The following is a 21,329-nucleotide window of genomic DNA, read 5'->3' as shown; positions in this document are numbered from 1 at the left end:
TGTAACATCTCTCTAAAATCTCTCTAAAAACGCTTTGTAAGTTAAAACAAGCTAAAAGTTGGAATTGATTTACAATGGCTAACCAAAACGACTATGAATCCGATTCGATACGTAGTTTAATCGTTTCGAATTGTTTTTAAAAAAAAAATTGATTAAGACCAAGTCGCACGCGACAGAACCGTGGTTGGGTCGCATAAAACGTGCGACTGAGCCACGGTCGGGTCGCATGTTTTGTGCGACTGCTACTTTTTTCCCTCTTATTTATTTAAATTAATTTATATTTTATTTATATTTTGTATATCTTGTAGTATATTATTTTATTTGATAATTTATATAACTATTAATTATACTATTTAAATTATTTTTAATTTTTTATTTAAATTATTGTAGCAATTTATAATTTATATATGTTGTAGTAATTTATTTAATTTATAATTTATGTTCTAGTAATTTATTTTAATTATTTTATATTTTAATATTATGTAAATTATTTTATTTTATATGTATTTCATTTACCTAATTGTTAACCTAAATATTTATTTTATAATTTAAATAATATTTATTATTGATTGTAAACTTATGTTACATTTGCTGGATTATGAAAATTTAGGGGACAATGTAGATTACTTGGGTAGATTTGTTACGGATAGGGAATTTGATTCTGTAGATGAATTATATGGTTGGGCCGATGAGATTGCAATAGGATTTGGCTTTCAATTTACACGTGCTTCATATAAACAAAAAGAAGGACATTCTAGAGTTAGTTTGCATTTAAGATGTCACCGCTATGGTAATATTAGGGGGAATTTGTATTACTTAGATAACGCTACCCGACCTGGTTCTAAAAGTAGAACATGTAGGTGTAAATTTGTGATTGTATGTAGTAGTCGTAAACCAAGGGAAAAAACTTGGACGGTGAGAGTGTGTCCTGGTGAAAAAGGAACACATAACCAACCGTTTTAAATACTATCTTGGTAGCGGTAATAGCTCATTTGATACCTTGTTTAAAAGGGCACACGCACAAATAACAAATCAGCAATCGAAGATCCGACAAGCGCTACAGGAGTCCATGAATTCTATTGCAAGGTTTTTGCGAAATAATTTCATGAGGCCATTATATCGTCATGTATCTATTTTTTCATTGGAACAATTGTTGCTTTAGCACAACTGTATGTTAGAGTTAGGTGACTATGTATTTGACAAATGCGGTTGTGCACTTCAAAGCACCCATGGATTTCCCTGTGCTTGTTACTTTTATTTATCAATCAGGTCACAAGGTGCGTTATATTTGGATGACATACACCCGTTTTGGAAAACACTAACGTACATAGAGACAGAAGCTGACACCAACGAAGGAGTACGGCACGCAAACGCCGATGACAAAGAGTACTTTCAATCGTTGGTTGATGAAGTTTTAAAAGCCGATCCCGCAGTTGTACGCCGCATGTCTTAGGTACTTGAAAATATATTACATCCTGATGGTACCGATATACCTAAGCCACATGCAAGTCCACCAAGAAAGGGAAGACCAACAACAAGAAAAACCCTCAAGAGAAATAAAAGCGCCTTAGAATACAACAGATCATCCTTTAGGGGTCGTGGGTCTAGATCTTCATCCGCGGGAGATCTAGTGGTCGAGAAACGCAATCCTCAATTGCAATTAACTTTAGTTTCAACTTATCTTTCAGTGTTTCCATGGCCCAATTACATCCCACATATTCTCCCTCCTTACTTGTTTGATTGGATTGATGTTATAGGTGTTGGTAATTGTGGATTTAGAGCTATTGCAGTCACAGAGTTGGGAGCCGAGGAGGCATAGCCTCTTCTACGACGTGCAATGTGTATGGAAATGCAAACAAACAGAGATCAATACCTACGTGTGTACCTATCAGCCGAGACGCTAGAGAATGTTATATTCAGGATTGGTTCACACAGCAATGGGCCTGCAAGTTTATTCACTGGTTGAAGGCCCCGTTGGGATTGTACTCTGCAGTAACGTTTCTTAACATTGGCATTGCATATTATGGTTCTACTGACGGTAACCCAAACTATAACTGTTTAGTCCCTCCGTTACGGAGAACAACGAGTGTGCAAGGTGTACATAAAACTATACATGTTTGTTGGGTGAATAGAAAACATTGTGTTCAACTATTTATGAACGATGATTCATCTCTACTGTCGCCAATCCAGCGATCATGGAGAGAAGTAGCTGACAATTCTTGTAGACATTTGGAAACACATTTTCGAAGCAGAATTTCTCTCTAGAATAGATTATATGGGGTATAACAACCACAAGGTAATAACACTGCCGAAGAAGTTATCAATTTAGATAGTTCATAGTACAATACTGTATATTAATTTAAGATTTGTATTTTCTTTGTAATTATTTGTTACCTTTGTTTTTAGATAGCATTCAACATGTGTAGATAAATACCTACGGTTATAGATAGTATTCAACATGTATAGATAAATGTATTAATGAAAAAATATAATGAGCATTGTTGTAAATTAACGTAAACAATTCGAATATTTTATAAATACAACACAACACCAACAAATAGTTCATAATTACAAAAATCAATGTCTATGAAGGGTCGTGCCCTGTAAAAGCTTGCCATTCGGAAAATAAATCTCTAACTTCTTCCATGTAAAGATCAGCAGTCTGTCGTTCCCGATGGGTCATATCCGCGATGGCAGGCATCATGATTAGTGGCGCAAGTCGACTCGGAAATTCATTAGCAAACTGTATAAAACAAAAAAAGGTTTAAGCAAGATAGTTAACACTGTTTAAGTTATGGAAACAGATAAAAGAAAACATATAAAAAGAAACACTAACGTATCCAACTCTGCTATCAGCTGCACCAAAATCAGCACTAGGTCCTTCGCCGGGGAGGAGAAATGGGTAGGAGCACACTCTAAACCAGTCAACGTAATCACGAAAAACCTCTGATGGAACAGATGCCCGAGAAAGTACCTGGTCACCAACGCGGGCACAATAGGGGAATCTACTCCACGCCTCCGTGTAAATAGACGTACAAGCAAAGATCACGAAATAGGTACCATATGCCGGTCGCAGAGCTTGGGTAGGCCTCAAAGGAGGGGGAGGAATAGCCTGTACAAAACCTAACTGCCTGGCTGTCCTTTCGGGCAAATACACCTCCATGATATCAATACAGGTGATATCCCTGATGAACGTGGTGCGTGGGTGCTCATTTAGTAATGCCCTAGGAGAAGTATTCTACAAAGTCCATTCCACCTGCTTATAAGCAAAATTAGCATAAACAATATACTCTTAAATTAAAATAAAATGCATAAAAAAGTGTGATGTTATGTACGAAACCTGTGTCTCTATCGTGGAGTCCAAAATATTCTTACACTGTCTCAACCTGCTCAGGTCACGAACTAGCTTCTGCGAGGACCACATCTCCGCCCTGGTCTTGTTAGGCACATTAGTTCGACGAGGATGGGGGCGAAAGGCCGAAAAGTACTCGTATATCCAAGTCTGGAGCAATGTAAGACAACCGGCAATGGTCTTGGAACCAGCCCTAGAAGCCATACCCATTTGGCGATACAAATACGCCAGGGTCACTGCGCCCCAAGCGATCTCATCCTGATCGGCGTTCACAGTTAGTACAGGGTGAGGTCGCATCCTAGTCTTGGTCTTATCCACAAGCAGTGTCAAACCAATGATAGCCATGTAGTAGGCCGTACACTGTGTCTCTAAAGCCTGAGACCGGTGGCACATGTGCATAACTTCCCCAACGTTGATGCTCCCGCTGGTGAAGTACCCTTTCCTCCGCAGCTCGAATATGGGCTCTCCAAATAGACCGGCCAGCGCGAGCTTCCGGTCACCATCAGCGGGTTCAGTCAGCAGTGAATCATTAATACCAATGCCTAAAATTCATTGCACGTCGTGCAACATAATAGTCATCTCCCCCCTGGGCATGTGGAAGGTGTTGGTATCCGGCTGCCACCTCTCCAAGGCCGAAATTAAAGCCCTATCAATGTGCTGGTGCATAACGTATGGCAGACGACCGAGGGGAGTGGCAGGTAGAATTCCATACAGCTCATCAGACATATCTTGCAGTTTGATGATATCCTCTAGCGGCTTCTTCCTAGTACGACACTCCAAAATCGGAGATGTACGCTTAGAGCCCTAAAAAATGACCTTAGCTATGTGACCCCCATAGTTGGGTATCAATCGTACGTTAGTGGAGCCCCGGGCTGGAGCGATGTGATCAGCTAGTCCGTTTCACCGGACTGTGGGCGCCTCCTCCCCCCTAGAGCCGCATTGTCCACCTGGTTGTCTTTTGCATGATCAGAAGCGCCTGCATTACTAGGGCCTGCCCGTGAAAACTTACCGGCATGCCCGCACACGACAGTCCAATCGACTGGCTGACCAACGGAGCCTTCGTAAGCACTATCATCGGAACTGGAGCCCCTCGAATTACTCTGGAGGTTAGTCTGGTCATCAAAGTGAGTACGCACTTGGTGTAGCGTACTCGAACGTTGGGCCTAACTATGTCTGGGCGCCTGTTCCTGCCTGGCCCGCCTGACAAAACCCGTAATCCCCCTCTTATGAGGGTCCCTTCTCAGTATGATAGGCTTAGAACTACTTCTGCTCAACAAGTTTCTGAAAAAACCCTTTTCTTTACCTTGGTTCCAGCCAATTACTACAATTTTGAATAATTTAATTAACTATTAATAATAAATTAATATTACGTTAAAAATTATTACACATATTAATACCAAATCAAAATTATTTCACATATTAATTCATGATTAATTTAATAAACATTTAATAATAACTAATAAACATTTAAAACCAATATTAAATTAATTATTATTACAAATAATAACAAATAAAAATTATTACAAATAATAAACATTTAACAATAACTAATAAACAGTTAAAAAAATATTTATTAAATTATTAAGTTAAATTAACAAACATTTAATTAATATATTATATTATTTAATAATTATTATCATTATAATTAATTTTTTTTAAAAATTATAGTAATAATAATTAATTAATAAACATAATTTATGAACATAAACATTAATTATTGTTAATAAAAACAACATTAAATTAATTATTATTACAAATATAATTCAATAACATAAATGTTAATTAATACTAATTAATAACATAAATCGGAAATATTAAAATTTTTTTAAAAAAATTGAAAATGCAAGTGGCACAAAATGTTAATCGGAAATATTAATAATGATTCTTCATGTTTTTTTTTTATAAAAAATTTACATAGAAATTCGATTAAAAATTACCTTGTTTTGTTCTTTAAGTTTTGTTTTCTTTAACTTTAGCTCTATAAATTTTAAGTTTTGATTTTGTGTTTTTAAAGTGATAAATGGGTTAATGAGTGTGATTGGATTGTTCTATAGAAATTTTAAGTGCAGAAGCATTATCGTCAATTTATTATCATAGGGGTGACAAGAAAATAAAAGGACGGTGAAATTTAAGAATTAGGCCGTCACGAATGACTCATAAGTCGATACGTTAGGTTTTACATGAAATTTGTTTGTGATTCTGAAGCATAAAAAGTGGAAGTACTTTTTTCTAGGAAAGATGTCGCTGCCAGTGCCACGATTCCTGTTCACAAATGGCGTCCTTGCACCCTCCGTCGACACTCCGACAGTCTCTACCTTTCTCCAAACACACTCAGGTTACATATTCTTTTTCTTCTTCCGCTTTCTCTTTCTCCTTTGCTGTAGTCTGAAACCCTACGATTTTAACTTCCTCTGCAGGTGCCTATACCACTACTCGTACTCACAACAATGGCGAATTACTCCTCTTTTGGGACCGCCATCTCAAAAGACTCTCAAATTCCCTCCAATTTCTGTTGATTTCTAACCCTCGCCTCGTTTTTGGGCCCCACTTTTCTGGGTCTTCCTCATTTTCCTCTTCCTTGAATTGGGATTCTTTTATACGGCGCCGTGTTAATGATTCAATGGCAATTGCGATGCCGTTAGCGATAGAAGGTATGAACTCTGGCCAAGAATTATCTATTTCAACACTCATTGCAGGAAATTTGGAGGAATTGAGTGGAGCTCAGGGGAGGATTGAGGAGGAAATCATTGAGAATGTTTTCGATGTTTATGTGCATGTTGGAATCTGTGTTCCTCCTGTGTTTGGCGTTGGGAGTAACGGGGCACGGTTAGCTGTTGTTGGGCATAAGAGGGACTTTGCTGAGGCAAAGTACTCCGATTGGGCAAGGTTTGGATTTGTAAATTCATTTTCTATTATTTAGTTTTTTTTATATATGTTTTTATGTGATTATGTGTTATTTTATCTTTTGAAGAACCGTAAGATTTGTTATGTTGAATTAGAAGAACAATTAAAAGGCATATCTGGTTGGTTCATTGCACCGAAGAAAAGTTTGGAGGGTGAGAGATAGCTGTTAGAGGACTAGTTTGTGTATTATTTCTGCTTAATGTTTTCACTCTATAATCTCTTTTTTTTAATGGGATAGCGGAAAGTAATTAAATACTCCACATTACTTCTTATATAATAGTAACTGATTAACTTTATTTTGTCATAAATACAATCAAAGGATAAGTATCTACGCATTTAAAGCTCACAACCTATTCACAACCTATTGATACATTAAGCTTAAATCCTTTACTAGAAGTTTCTACAAATCTATGGCCACAACCTATTGATACATTTAATCAAAATCCATTGCCTTTATTTAGATTATTTTAACCCGGGCATAATGACGTACCCTTAAGCCTTTAGAAATTGCCTTTTTATAATCATAATACACATGCGATTTGACTTTACACTCCCTCTTTTGATTAGAGGCACTTGATTCAGTACGTGGGCACCCGTTAAAGCAAGGTCGAGATCCATAATGCGAAGAACTATCGAAAAATTTTCTTTCCATTGTTTGAACTCTGATCCATTCAAAGAATTGAAAAAAAAAATATTTTGATAGTTCTTGAATTATGATCTCGACCTAGAGAAAAGGGTTGACCCTCGCGCCCCCCAAGTACCTCTTGTCAAAAGAGGGAGCATGAGAAAATGGGATAGGTGAATAGGTCAAATAACATGTGTATGATGATTGTTAAAAAGGCCATTCACTACACTTAAAGTTTTTCTTGCGGGTATTGAAAAGAGATTTATAAAAAATAAAAAGGTTTAAACTGGAACAATTTTGATGACCTTTTTTTTCATGAGGTATGAAGGAAATAGAACCATGAGAGAGTATATAATGGAGATGTCTCATCTAGCTTCTAAACACAAGATGTTGAAACTTAATATCTCTAAGGACTTAAGTTTTCACCCAATGTTACTCAGAACGTGGATTAGTTGGGACTTGGGAATTGGACCGAGAACGTGGGACATGGAAAGTTTATTATGGCAATTTCGAAATGAGTATGAAATAAAGTAATTATAATAAAATTTATTTCTAGAGTAATAATAAAATTAAATTTAGACAAAAAGGTACAATCACATTTTTAATATTAATAAAAATTAAAGTGATAAATTTAGAATAAAATTATAAAATTTTAAAAATATATTTAACTAAATTCGAGGGAACATTTTACCTAAGGTTTTGAGGAGGATATCAAGTTTGATGAATACCTCAAGAAGAAGAGTGAAGAGATTCTCAATCTTTCTTAGTTTTGAAACAATACTAGAACAAGGATTGGGGAGCCATCCGAGCCAACTAAAGTTGACCAAAAGTGCTGTTAGTGAGAGTTAAGATCATTACAATGAATTTTCATTTGAGGCCAATTAGCTTTTTCACTTTGGAGAGTTTCATTGTTAGAAAACCCAAGAGAGGGCATCTTAAGAACTCTTGGTTTAAGGAGACTTTAGTTTGGCCTTTTCTTCCTGGGTAAGTAGAGGGAACAAGCTTATAAATTAATTGATCTTCAACGGGAGAAGAAGTGACACAGAGGTTCTAAACACCATATCTTTCGACACCTCTACTACGCAACTTATTTGTAGTCTAGTCCAATTCAATATTTATTCACTAATATTCTATTTGTTCTGGCATTGTTGTTGCTGTTGCTGATGTTCTATTTGTTCTAATGAATTCAATTCAACACATCATATTCAACCTCACATTTTAAACCAGTTTTTCAATTGAGCTCAATTTAGTTCCTCTTATCTCAACTCTATTCAGTTGGTGGAAAAAGGCCAAGTCATTTGTAAGATTTTTTTCATAGGTCAAGAGAGGTCCTTGACTAGTTTATAGAGGTCTAGATCACCGCCAATGATGAGATTGTCCTTACTGTTTCCTATAGACCTGTTTTTGAATATCGGTAAAGGCATACCATTTTCTCTCCTATTGAATTCTAATAGTTGGATCCTCTAGAGAAAAAGGTAGAGAAAGGATGTAGATAAGTTCACAAATCTGAGAGACCAAGTAAGGATAGACATTGAACTTCGTGCTGCTTAGTAAGGATGTTTTGTTCATAAGAGAGGAAATTCTAGTTCCAAGGTCTTTTAAGAGTGCTGGAAGTAGTGGATCTTATAAGAGAGGAGTTGGTTCATTTTCTTTTCACCATCATTTCAAGCTCTTCAAATCTTCGCTGACTAACGCTTCAAGTGATTTGCTTGTTGGTTACTCAATTTTTATGAATGATATTCGCCTTACACTTTGAATTAGGTAAAAATAAATTTTAACACCACTGTGTTGCTGTTCTAAATTGATTAAAATAATTTCTTATATTTGGGCACTAAGAATATGAGATATCTATTTAGAAATTCTTGCACTGTGATTGATGGACCTTTTTTGTTTCTTTACTGAAATCTATGACTTGAACTCCTGAGGTCTTTCTGTTTTGTAATTTGGTAAACTGTTATCTAGTTAGGCTAAGGAAACCATTGGAAATGCTGAGACCTCCTTCAGCTACTGAACTTTTGCTGTCACACAATGGCGACCAATTACTTGAAGGGACCATAACAAATTTCTTTGTTGTTCGTCTAAAGGTGAGAAGCATTCATGTAGCCTGTAGGTGTTACATGGAGAGCTTATTTTATTGCTCTGTAGGCTTCCATATGCTGATATGCAGCATTATATGTTTCGTGATATTACCCAATTTAGTTTATATTGGTAAGTTGGCATTTAGCTTGCATAAGCGTAGTTCCTAAGTCCACATTTTATTAGTGTTCCTGAATTATAAATCAATATATATGTTATACAATATGGAAAGGATGCTTCCATTTAATGTTTATTTGATAATTGTGCTGGTAGCAAGAAGAATCAATTTGACATGATCTGCCTGTAAGAGAAGAATCATAGTCCTTAGTGTAGTAATATAATGTGTAGAGGAATGATGGTATCATAAAATTGTTTAAATAATAATGTCAATAGGAAGTAAGGAAATAGGGCTATATGTGTATTCCCTATGCGACAATTTTAAAAAATTGCTCGTTACTTCCATATTACAATCCCCCACACAACCCATATAAACACCCATTCTCAGCCATATGGCTTTGAATCGAAAAACTGGAAGTTCTAGAACCAAATGGGGATGTGGGATTATGAAGTGCCATTTCTTTTGGCTTTTGAAGATGAAAGTATTGGGGGTAGGATGAAATGGCTGGATATGATGGTTGTTTCATTTGTATGTCTGTAGCCTGTAGGTTGTAGATACATTTGTTCCCGAGAGAATGAGAGAAAGAGAAGAATGAACTGCAGTTCTTGAATTTGATCACGGAGTGAGATAGACTCAGGAGTGTCCCATTTTAATTTGTATCCTTGTCGTCTAATGACTTTCTGTCATTCTTATTGGTATTCCAATTGTTGCTGTGATTGTTTTTTCTTCTCGAGTCAAACAAAGATCTTCCAACTTTCCTACTATGACTGCAGGAAAACAGTGAAGTTGAGAAGAAAAATGCTAACAACGATGGAAGCTTACAATCATATAAATTGGAGACAGCTCCTGTAAAAGACAGTGTCCTTCCTGGGATTATCCGCCAGTTCGTAATAGAGTTAGTCCTTTCGCCTTATGATTTGTCGTTTTGTTCTACATAAATGTTTGTTTCATTTTTTTTTAAAACATATATTATACCTACTTGATTTCTTAAAATTATTGTTAAATTAAATTTTATCCCTACTTGATTGTTTTTCTTTTTTTGATTGTTTATGGGTAGAGTGTAAACATATGATACTGATTACTAAGGGATTTATATATTGGTAGGTACACTCGGTTTTTATGGGATGACTTGTCTTTAGTGTATTTTCTCCAAATTCTACGGGTTAACACTCAGATCTGAACTCATTCAAAATTGTTGTATTTTGTTTAAAAATTTCTTACAACTATAAGTGATATTGGGTAAAAAAGAATGTAATAATTTCATACCACTAAAATTTTTGGCTTTGTGGCTTTGTAGTTTATTTTGGTAGTGTGACTTTCCTTAGATAATTTAATGTACATAGTTAGTTGAGAGAAAAGATAGCTCTGCCCAGTTATCCAAAGGCTTTATAGCAAAATTTGAAAGTTTTGTTTCGTTTGCTTGCGTCGTGCCATTGTCTTATGATTCACTATCTCTTCACAAATGGGAAATAGAAAAAAGCAAATTATGGTTGGTTGTGGGCTATTTTTAGGCTATTTTGAATGAACTGCAAATTCTTAAAGCAAATTAGAGCTAATTATGTTGCACTTCATGCAATTTAAGCATGCCAAATGTTTAACTGATACTTTCATGTTACTCTTGGAGTAACGAAGTATGCCTCTCCAGTCTGTCTAGTACATAGACTGTTCTGCAGTCGATGTTTTGTGCAAGACTGATGGCATATTTAATCTCAATTTTGTTATGCAGAATATGCTCGTGCATGGGCATTGCTATTCGAGAAGTATCACCATCTTGGTCAGAGCGTGACAGTTGGGAGGAAGCATTTGTTACAAGTAAGTATCTACTCCATATTCTTTATAGGGATTTTTTTTGTTTTGCATGTTGGGCGATTCTACACTATTCTTAGGATTTTGTTCTCTTGGATCTTGTAAGATCTTAGCTGTTGAGTGCAATATATTTATTAAAATCAAGTATATAAATTTTTATCTTTTTTTTATCTTTTTTTTATATTTTTTTTTCCAAATTCCTTGCAATACTAGGTGTTTCGTTGCTGTTTTTTGACATTTTCCTAATCCTTAAAACTGGCCAATAATCAAAATTTGGATCCATATTACTGACTCCTTTTATTTGTACCAATGTGGAGCACTCTTCAACAAAATAACTATGCCAAAGCCTTAATTTCAACAATTATGGGGTAGGGTAACCTCTAGTTACAACAATTTAGGCTCATGAGGTGGGGTAGGGTAACCTCTAGTTACAACAATTTAGGCTCATGAGGGTCACCTTTTCCTTATGCCTAAAATACCAACATAATTATTAGGGAAGCCGAAGGATTAAATTTTTTTGATCCTAACATTGATAGAAAGTAACTGGCCTAAATAAACCAAATTGCTCCTATTTTTGGATCTTCAACATTTTAGATTACTAAAGCACAGTAAGATAATAGAAACAAGATAACACTTTAATGGAAACAAAGTATAATATTTATTGTAAAATCCAGATATTTTTCAAAAAAAAAAAAGTAAAAGTGATAAATATATTTAATATCAAAATTACGATTTTTCTATAAAACAAAATTACAGTTTTATTTTCTAAATAAAAAAAGGTTAACTGTTAAAACCTATAAATTATATACGTGATTTTTTTTCCCAACCTCCTACTTTCACCTCTCACTTTCTCCTGTATCGTTATTTCTCATCCTGCTCTTCCTTCAACTTCTTCTTAACATACGTTTTACAACACTATACGTTGATGAGATTATTATTCAGTTTTCTTTTCACTATTATTAGTTCTTTTCTCTATCTATTTCTAACTTCTTTTTTCTTATTAACTATTTTTTTTTCTTTACCCCCATTATCAGTTTTCTTCTCCTTTATAGTATTTTTCAATCTTATAGCCATTTTCTATGCACAATATAAACAACAATATACTTTGGATATCGGATTCATAGACGAAGTTTACGAAGAGCGTACAATATTCTAGGCTCGTTTCACAAGGTAATTCTTCCATCAAATTAGGGTTATTCCGTTAGTATTATGACTAAGTGATAATGTGGTTAAATGAGATGCATAATTTTGTTTTATATTATACTTTATATAATTAATACTCAAATTATATTATATGTACTACTATTTTTGTTATGGGTTTAATTTATAATACTGTTATTTTAATGAATTTCAAATGCAGTTATATTTGGGCGAAAAATATCTATGATATAAATCCTGTTGCCACTAATTGATGTTAAAATGGTGATTTGGCAAATGAGTTTACAATTGGATATTTTTGAGATGTAATTCTTGGAATAATTTATGATCATAAAATAAAATATAGTATGTTTGATTACATGCTGGTTTGCTCGTATTAATTATTAAAATATATCAAAGAACTTAAACTGAAACATGAGGAATATAAAGCTCTTACATTTGTTGTAATCCAAGTAAAAGGGTGTTGAACATGTTTCCTTGTTTGATTAGTATAGCTAACAACGGGTTTTATTTCTGATACTTGATACGATTTCTGGTCTTCCATCTATTTGTTGTGTTCCAAGTAGGAGGGGTGTACAAACTAGGGTTACCTGAGACTACTCTGCTGACCTAAATTATTTGTGGTGATGATCTCTTGATGAAGTAGGTATATGGGTAAGGTCTCGGCTTACTGACGTTCTCGTTCCTTTAAATTAAAATTGAATATGTTTGTCATTATTAAATGTCAATTAAATTAAATGGTTTATGTGATATTATATTGTTTACACAAATTGATTTTTCACTCAACTATATATTATTTTCTCAAATTATATTCAAACTAAATTATTTTACGAGGTGAATTTATAATTATTCAATTTTTTGATTTTGGGAGTTTTTCCCTTGTATTCTTATTTTTGCACCTTATGATCGCTTGGGGATTGTGGAGAGAGGTTCACCTAGAAAATTAGTTTATTATAGTCATGTTTCAGTTTACTTTCAGTTGTTTAAGTTTTATATAGACTTAGATTGATTTAAAACTTTCTTAAGTTGTAAGACCTTTTTAATTTGGTTTAATTGTAGTAATCTATTTCAAAGTTGTTTAGCTTACATTTATTTCTTAGAAATAGATGTGGCGGTAAAACTCTCATGAGTAGGTTTTGGTTATCTTTTTCTTTTGAACTGTGTGATACACCCAGGTATGCTTATTTTCCATTGAAATCAAGAAAGAATGTGAAATACAGATTTAGAGAGTAAGAGAGAGAAGAGAGAGAATTTTATGAAATATAAGGGGCAAGTTTCGAGTACTGCCAATTCCAATTTATTCCAAATACTTCATAATGTTTTCCTATTACAAAATAGTCCCTATTTATACATTGAATAACCTACTAATAACCGGCTACTGCCTAAGCCAGTCACCAAGACTTAAACTACTCAATTATATTTCTTTACATGTGTCATTTATTGTTGCTTTCTTTCTCTTCTATAATATGTCTTAAGCACAGTCTCCTTATCTGCTCCTTCCCCTCCCCCTACTATAGGAGGTATGACAATACCCCCTCCAAATTATGCACCTTGTCCTCAAGGTGAGCCAAAGGAAAGGCTTGAAAAAATTTCTCCTTATCTTCCCATGTAGCCTCGGTAATATCCAAGCCTTCCCATAAGACCAAGACTTCCTTAGGACGAGACTGCAGTTGATGAACTTGTAATATATCTGCTGGTTGGATCACTATTTCCAAATCAGGAGTAAGTGGGGGAGCTTCGGCTGCTGCCCGATCAGTACCAATTGCCTTCTTAAGCTGTGATACATGGAAAACAGGAAGTATGAGACAATCATCAGGAAGATTCAACTTGTTAGCGACTTTCCCAATTCTTTGTACAACCTCATAGGGACCAGAGTAATGTAACTCAACTTCTCATTGACCCGTCTAGCAAGATTTTTCTGTCTATAAGACTGAATTTTCGAAAACACTAAGTCGCCTTCCTTATATTCCACTTCCCTTCGCTTCTTATTAGCATACTGGCACATCCTATGTTGTGCTTTTAGAAGATTGAATTGTAGTTCTTCCAAGATAGCATCTCGTTCCTGTAGCAATTGATCTAGAGAATCCACCGGAGTTTGTCGATGTCCCATTCTCACGATATGTGGAGGAACACGCCCATATAAAGCTTGAAAGGGTGACATCTTCGTAGACACATGTGGGGAATTATTGTAACTAAATTCAGCCCAATGAAGCCACTTTGCCCACCTTCTCGGTTGCTCATTTGCAAAACATTGTAAATACGTTTCAACCACCTTATTGACAATCTCAGACTGTCCATCTGTTTGAGGATGAAAAGCTGTACTTCGTAACAATTGAGTGTGTTGTAAACGGAACAACTCCCGCCAAAAAGAACTTATAAAAATCTTGTCCCTGTCAGAGACAATAGAAGTAAGAAACCCATGTAATCTTACTATTTCAGTAACAAACTTGGCAGCCATTGTTGCTGCAGTAAAGGGATGCTTGAGAGAGATGAAATGGCCAAACTTTGTGAGACGGTCGACAACCACCAATATAGTATCCACCCCATCCGATTTTGGTACACCTTCAATGAAGTCCTTGGTGATATGCTCCCAAACATTAGAAGGAATGGGCAGATTTTGAAGTAACCGCGCTGGACTTTGGTAACTTGCTTTAGCTTGTTGACAAACCTTGCATTCACGGACATAGTGCAGCACCTGCCTTTTCATGCCCTCCCAAAACCACTCCGTTGCCAACCTGAGATATGTTTTAAGCTCCCCGGCATGACCTCCCACTGGAGAATCGTGGTATTCCCTTAACAAAACAACAATGAAGGTTGACGCCTTGGACAACACATATTGTCCATTATAATATAAAATATCATCTACCAATGTATATCCCGACGGTACTTGCTCCTCCTTGAGAATCGCTTCTCTAATTCGCATAAGTGTAGCATCCCGTTTAACCTCCTAGTGCAACTGGTCCCACTCTATGCCACAAGTACTCAAAAGTTATCCACATTCAATGGTTGCCTTGGGTAATCTGGAAAGTGCATCTGCAACTAAATTACATTTCCCTGGATTGTATTCAATGACAAAGTCAAAACCCATTAGCTTGATTACCCACTTTTGATAGTCTCCATCGATTTCCTGCTGTTCAAATAAATGTTTCAAGTTCTTTTGATCTGTGCACACCGTGAATCTTCTTCCAAGCAAAATAGTGTGTCCATTTCAAAATAGCGAACACAATAGCCATCAACTCTTTCTCATAAATGGATTTACAACTAGCACGCAACCCAAGAGCCTTACTAAAAAATGCTAGAGGATGCCTTTTCTGCGTCAACACGACACCTATACCACAATTAGATGCGTCCGTCTCTATGACAAAAGGTTTCTTGAAGTCAGGTAAAGCTAAGACCGATACTGTGATCATGGCAGCTTTCAAGGATTGGAATGCAATTCTGTCTCACTATTCCAAGCAAATGCATCCTTCTTTAATTGATTTGTAAGCGGCTGAGCCATGTGAGCATACCCTTTTACAAACCGACGATAGTATCCTGTAAGGCCCAAAAATCCCCGTAGTTCTTTAAGAGTTCTTGGAGCTGGCCACGAAGTCATAGCTGCTATCTTCTCAAAATCAACCGAAACCCCTTTGGCCGACACTACATGTCCCAAATAAGAGACTTAAGCTACCCCAAAATCGCATTTCCAGTTCATTCTCCCCGAGACATGCAAAACCCGTGCTACATGCTCTACATGTTCTTGCTCCCCCTTGCCATATATTAAAATCTCATCAAAAAACACTAACACGAACTTTCTCAACAAGGGCCGAAAAATATCATTCATCAAGGATTGAAATGTCGAGGAGCATTAGTTAACCCAAAGAGCATAAATAAGAACTCATAATGCCCCTCGTGGGTACGGAAAGCTGTCTTGTGAACATCCTCTTTCTTCATACGGATTTGATGATACTCGGATTTAAGATCCAGCTTAGTGAAAATGTAGCACCATGGAGCTCATCAAGCAACTCGTTTATTATAGGAATTGGATACTTTTCGGGCACCGTAGCCTTAGTCAAGGCTCTATAGTCAACACAAAATCGCCAAGACCCGTCCTTCTTGTTCACCAAGATAACCGGACTAGAGAATGGGCTAATAGAGGGTTGTATAATTCCCGCCTTCATCATATCTTGCACCAATCTTTCTATCTCGTTCTTTTGGTTATGGGGGAATCGATAGTGTCTGACATTGATTGGGTTAGTTTTGGCTTTGAGGTTTATAGCATGATCATGTATTCTTTGTGGGGGTAAGGCAAGGTGGGGTTGAAAAATCTCAACATATTTTTTCCAATATTGGCTCTAGGAAGCTTGGTCTGTGTTGTTTTTTGGAAGTTTCTTCCATCCCCTTATACTCAATTAATATCCTTCCTCCTTTTTTCAATGTTTTTATCATGGCTTTCAATGATATCTTAGCTTTGTAAAGCTGGATGTCCTAATTGCACCTTGTCTTGCCATATGAAATTCATCACCAATGTTTTCCAATTTATCATCATAGAACCTAAGGTTTCAAGCCACTGTACTCCCAAAATCAAATTCGTGTTTACAATTCTAAAGAAAAGAAATCTTAAATTACCTCAATCTCTTGCATTTATAGACAAACCTGGCGACATATGCCTTATCCACGAATCTTTGTTCTATTTCCTAAAATCACCCATTTCTCACATTTCTCACATGGAATCTTTAGCCACTGCACCACTAAATTCAAATAAAATTATTCGTTGCACCGGAATCTATCATTACCACCAATTCTTCATTCCTAATTTTTCCCATGAGCTTCATAGTTTTCGGATTGGTGATCCTCGCCACGGAATTCAAGGATATGTCAACAATCTCCATTTCCTCATCCTCCTCTATTTCCTCCACCGTAACGTTTTCTTCTTCATCCTTCTCATCTCCGTTCGCCCGATCAACACCATCATCTCCTTTCTACTACAAATGTGATTAGCCCGACCATTTTCCATCACATTGGAAACATAATCCTTTTGTTCTCTTTTCTCTGAGTTCCTTTTCGACAATTTCCTGACTTGTTCATCGCGGTAATAGAATGGGATGGGGTTTTGGTTCTTCGGTCGAAAGGTTTCAATATTGTGGCCGGGTTGTTTTGGGTTTACATGGTAATTATTTGGGTGAAGGTTAGTTTGGAATTTCTTGGTGGGTAATTTTTTGGTTGACTAATTCTCCTTCCTAGCCAAGTTTGGGCCCTTAGTTTTTGGTCAATTCTTTCAGCCCAGACCATAGCTTGCTCAAGAGTTGTGGGTCCCATCACCTTCAATTCATATTTGACTTCATCCTTCAATCCCCTCAAAAATGTCCCCAACATAACCGGTTCATCCACCCTTCCCAAATGCTTCAACCTAGTGACAAACTCCTTACGGTATTCCGCCAGCGATCTCCTCTGTTCGATGGCCATCCACTGCTCAAATAAGTCTCCGTCTTCACTCGGCCGGAAATACTTCAAGATCATGGACTTGATCTCCTGCCAATCGGTTAGTGGTGATCTATCATCTTCAAATTGATACCACAAAAAACCTTCTTCCTCAAGACTCAACACTGTCGCCTCAACTTTTTCTTCTTCCGACATTCGGTAAAAAGAAAAATATTTCTCCGCCTTCCGTATCCATTCATCTGGGTCAGACCCATTAAAGATTGGTAGTTCCAATCTTTAATATCGCCAATTCGCTCCTCCACGATGAAGATTGCCGTCATTCGGTTGTCGTCGGCCCTCCCACTCTCTTCTTGTACGCCATTGAGCAAATGATTCTGCTTTATTTCGACAATTTCGGTCATTTTCTGGTTTTTCGTCGTTTTCCTCGATTCGATCCAACAGTTCCGCTTGGCCCTCCATCAAGATTGCAAGAACCCGATCAGTTTTATCTTGCTTCTGGGTGAATTGTGCCTCTACTGCAGCTACTTCATCCCGAATTTGATTGGCGAGTTCATCCTTCAAACGGACCAGCCCTTGTTCTATCAATTCCAGCCTTTCTTGCGGTTTAGGGGTCCCCTCCGGATCCATGTCGGCTCTGATACCAGTTCTGATACACCCAGGTATGCTTATTTTCCAATGAAATCAAGAAAGAATGTGAAATACAGAATTAGAGAGTAAGAGAGAGAAGAGAGAGAATTTTATAAAATATAAAAGGCAAGTTTCGAGTATTTCCAACTTCAGTTTATTCCAAATACTTCATAATGTTTTCCAATTAAAAAATAGTCCCTATTTATACATTGAACATCCTACTAATAACCAGCTACTGCCTAAGCCAGTCACCAAGACTTAAACTACTCAATTATATTTCTTTACATGTGTCATTTATTGTTGCTTTCTTTCTCTTCTTATAATATGTTTTAAGCACTGTCTCCTTTTCTCCTCCCCCTACTATAGGAGGTATGACAAAGTGTTTTCAAAAATTATACCTAATTTTGGGGTGTTACATTTATAGATCCCTATTCTGCGCTTTGTGTGTTTCTTTTAACTCCTTGTTTCTATCTGCTTTACTGTAGATAGCTTGAGACTTATTCAGCCCGTCGATACAATTCAAGCCCCTTGTTCATGGACTTCAATTGGATCAAGATCATGGCAAGAAGTTTCATGGCTGGAAAAGAAGTTTCAGGCATGCATTTCCTTCGCTTTGCTAAAACAGTGATCTACTTGTTTGTAATGTTTTCTCACCTTTCTTATTTACTGCTTTCTCAAACTAAAACAGGGGAGTCCAGGGATGGTTACAACTTTGATCCAGGTATATCCAATATGTTTCTTTTACTGTAGCATTGCTGTAAATAGCTTTATCCAGTCTTCATCATATATAGTGTTGCAATTTTAGTACTCTATTTTTGTTCTTGGCACTTGGTTCTTTGCCGAAAGACTTACTGTATACGTGCTCTGGTATTTTAGTCAGTTGCTTAAATTTCTGAAGGAATGTATTTCTTCCTAATGAATCTTCTTACTTGAACAGCAAAAATGATCAGAACCTTGAGCAGCTTATCAGATAGTATTTTTATTCATCTTCTCCCCTACAGCTAGGGTTAAAAATTGGTTTGTGGTTTAGTTTTTTCGCTAAACAAATTTAATTTATTTTTTCTTTTTGCAATTTAAATCAAAAACCACATTTAGTTACAAACCACAGCATACCAAATTATTTAGATTTATATTTTCCTTGTCAACTCAACCAAAGCTTTCGAACTACAATCAAATCTAAACCGCAATCTAAATTAGAAAATGAAAATAGTTAAAAAGAAATTGAATATCATAGCAGCAAAAGTGAGCTTGAAAAAATGAAACTCAAATTCTTGAAGAAAAACTTAGTCTTGTTATAAAGAGCACTTCTGTTTGTGGTTGACAGCCTTCCATTTACACGCTGGGGTGAACTGTAGTCTAATATTTAGGATTTTGGTTTTCGATTTCGGTTTACCAAATATTTGGGTTCTTTGTTTATTAATACTAATCGAAACCTTATTATACAAATTCAGACCATATTTCTGATTCTGTTTTGAGTGGTTCGGTCTGTGATTTTATCACAAGCTTGGTCAAAGTGTTTAGCAGTTGGGCTCGGCTTGGTTTCTCCTTATAAGGAAAATTTGCTGAAAATGTCTGTCAGTTACTGACATACAGTTGATTTAACTTGGTAATATGTCTCCTGAGGAGATTTAAGAAGATGTCTCTGTGTGTTCATAGACAGAAGGAAGGTATACCGAATATAATGAGATATAGAGCGCACTAGGGTTGTTCAAATTGTAAGATGAGTCGACACACCTGGTGGCTGGCTCTTACGTATGGAAGTGTTATTCGCTAATATATCCCTTTGACTTGAGGCTAGGCTCCTTGACTGTGCTTAATACGTTCTGCGAGACCACAACATTAGTCGCCAGTTGGTACTCCCTTTGCCTTACACTTGTAATTACTTTTGCAGAGAGAAATCATGAAGAGAGCTGCTCTTGAAGGGTGTCCACTTGCTTCATTAAACAGCAGCAGCAGCAGCAGCAGCTTATGAACACAGCTTGTGTTTCCCATTACATTTCCTACTTACTGCATTGATTAGAAATTGGTTTGTTGTATTCCTTATTTTTCTTGAGGCCAACTTAGAGCAATTTGCATAACAAGCAAATGTTCTGCTTTTTTATGTGTTTTCTCTTGGATGTTACTCCTATTTTGTATGGTAAATTGATTATTCATTACTCAAATTCCCATTGTTTCACTCAATCACATCATTGTTTTTGAAACACTTTTTAACATTTTTTTTAATGAAATTATTTGATTTGAGGTAAGGCTGGAGAATCTCTATAGACTTACAGGTAAGGCCGTGATGGGAGGGGAAATAACCCTTCATGTAGATCGTGAGAATCGAACTCATATTTCAGAGGTGTAAAGGAAAGCCTTTAACCACTAAGCCAACTTATAATTTATAAGAAAGGCATTGTCATCATCTTTATTATATTTTCATAGAGGAAGATGTATGTTGTCAACTTTTCAAGGAGAACATCATGGAAATAAAATACTTTTCAACGAGAATATGATCATGAGAAACAAACACATTATTTTTGCTTGGGTCATAGAAGTAATACCTTTTTTGTTTCTTTCGGAATTCTGAAACATTTATCTGATTGAGTTGAAGTTTATATATTTGTAAACGCTTTATATGATGTCGTAGTTAAAAAAATTCTCATTGCACCATTACACAAACTTAATGACATTCAATTAAAGGAGAGACAAAACTATCCAACGTTGTTGTTTCCTAAAGAGATAACCTAATTAGAATCTAAATCAACCATTTTCTTGGCTTTGTTAGCTTTTATTTTTCTTATCAATAAATAAAATAAACCTAGCATCAAGCTTCAAGAAGTCCAAGACTGTTCTGCTGAAGTTTCTACATATTATCAGAAAATTTGAAAAAAATAAGGTTATTTAACTACTTAACCCAAAATAAGCTTCGGGAAAACTTATTTCCCAAAATAAGCTTCCGTACATTCAAGCCTAGCCTCGGGTAAAATCGCTGTTACTAACAGCGAAAGAGGAAAAAAAAAATTAATAGGCCAAAGTCGCTGTTACTAACAGCGACTGAAGTCTTATATTTTTTTCCAGTTTCCTTCTTCCTCATTTCAGTTCACGGCTTTTGTTTTCCCTTTGCCACACTTATGAGTTCTCTTCTTCTTTCCTCCTTTAAAACCACATTCCATCCTTCAACTAAACTCATCAAATTCCAAGTTTGTACCACTAATTAGTTCTATCATCTTCCTACATTGCCCTAAGGTACGTTTTGTTTT

General features: G+C 36.0%; 1 protein-coding gene across 4 annotated transcripts; it reads left to right on the top strand.

Annotated features, from left to right (window-relative positions):
• The first annotated feature begins 5,528 nt into the window (after positions 1-5,528).
• On the top strand, positions 5,529-20,333 carry LOC130802676 (uncharacterized). 4 transcript variants are annotated; one of them, XM_057666687.1, is made up of 8 exons: positions 5,529-5,687; positions 5,770-6,238; positions 8,848-8,965; positions 9,849-9,970; positions 10,802-10,887; positions 18,573-18,682; positions 18,776-18,808; positions 19,979-20,333. In XM_057666687.1, the coding sequence occupies exons 1-8, from the start codon at positions 5,591-5,593 to the stop codon at positions 20,057-20,059; spliced, it is 1,116 nt and encodes a 371-aa protein (XP_057522670.1). In that variant the 5' UTR covers positions 5,529-5,590; the 3' UTR covers positions 20,060-20,333. The 4 variants fall into 4 exon arrangements, with proteins under 4 accessions (XP_057522670.1, XP_057522673.1, XP_057522672.1 ...); XM_057666690.1 differs by lacking the exons at positions 18,776-18,808; positions 19,979-20,333 and adding an exon at positions 12,606-12,693 and having other exon boundaries at positions 18,573-18,683; XM_057666689.1 differs by lacking the exons at positions 18,776-18,808; positions 19,979-20,333 and adding an exon at positions 12,603-12,693 and having other exon boundaries at positions 18,573-18,683.
• The last annotated feature ends 996 nt before the right edge of the window (positions 20,334-21,329 follow it).

Source organism: Amaranthus tricolor, chromosome 16 (genome assembly GCF_026212465.1).
Source record: "Amaranthus tricolor cultivar Red isolate AtriRed21 chromosome 16, ASM2621246v1, whole genome shotgun sequence".
Classification (NCBI taxonomy): domain Eukaryota; kingdom Viridiplantae; phylum Streptophyta; class Magnoliopsida; order Caryophyllales; family Amaranthaceae; genus Amaranthus; species Amaranthus tricolor.
Note: the sequence above shows the minus strand (reverse complement) of the source record. Positions and strands in the feature narration are given on the sequence as shown.

Coding starts and splice junctions, on each gene's coding strand:
- LOC130802676 (XM_057666687.1), top strand. CDS start 5,591: ATGTCGCTGCCAGTGCCACGATTCCTGTTCACAAATGGCGTCCTTGCA. Junction 6,239..8,847: donor AAGTACTCCGATTGGGCAAG/GTTTGGATTTGT, acceptor TTATCTAGTTAG/GCTAAGGAAACCATTGGAAA. Junction 9,971..10,801: donor ATCCGCCAGTTCGTAATAGA/GTTAGTCCTTTC, acceptor TTTGTTATGCAG/AATATGCTCGTGCATGGGCA.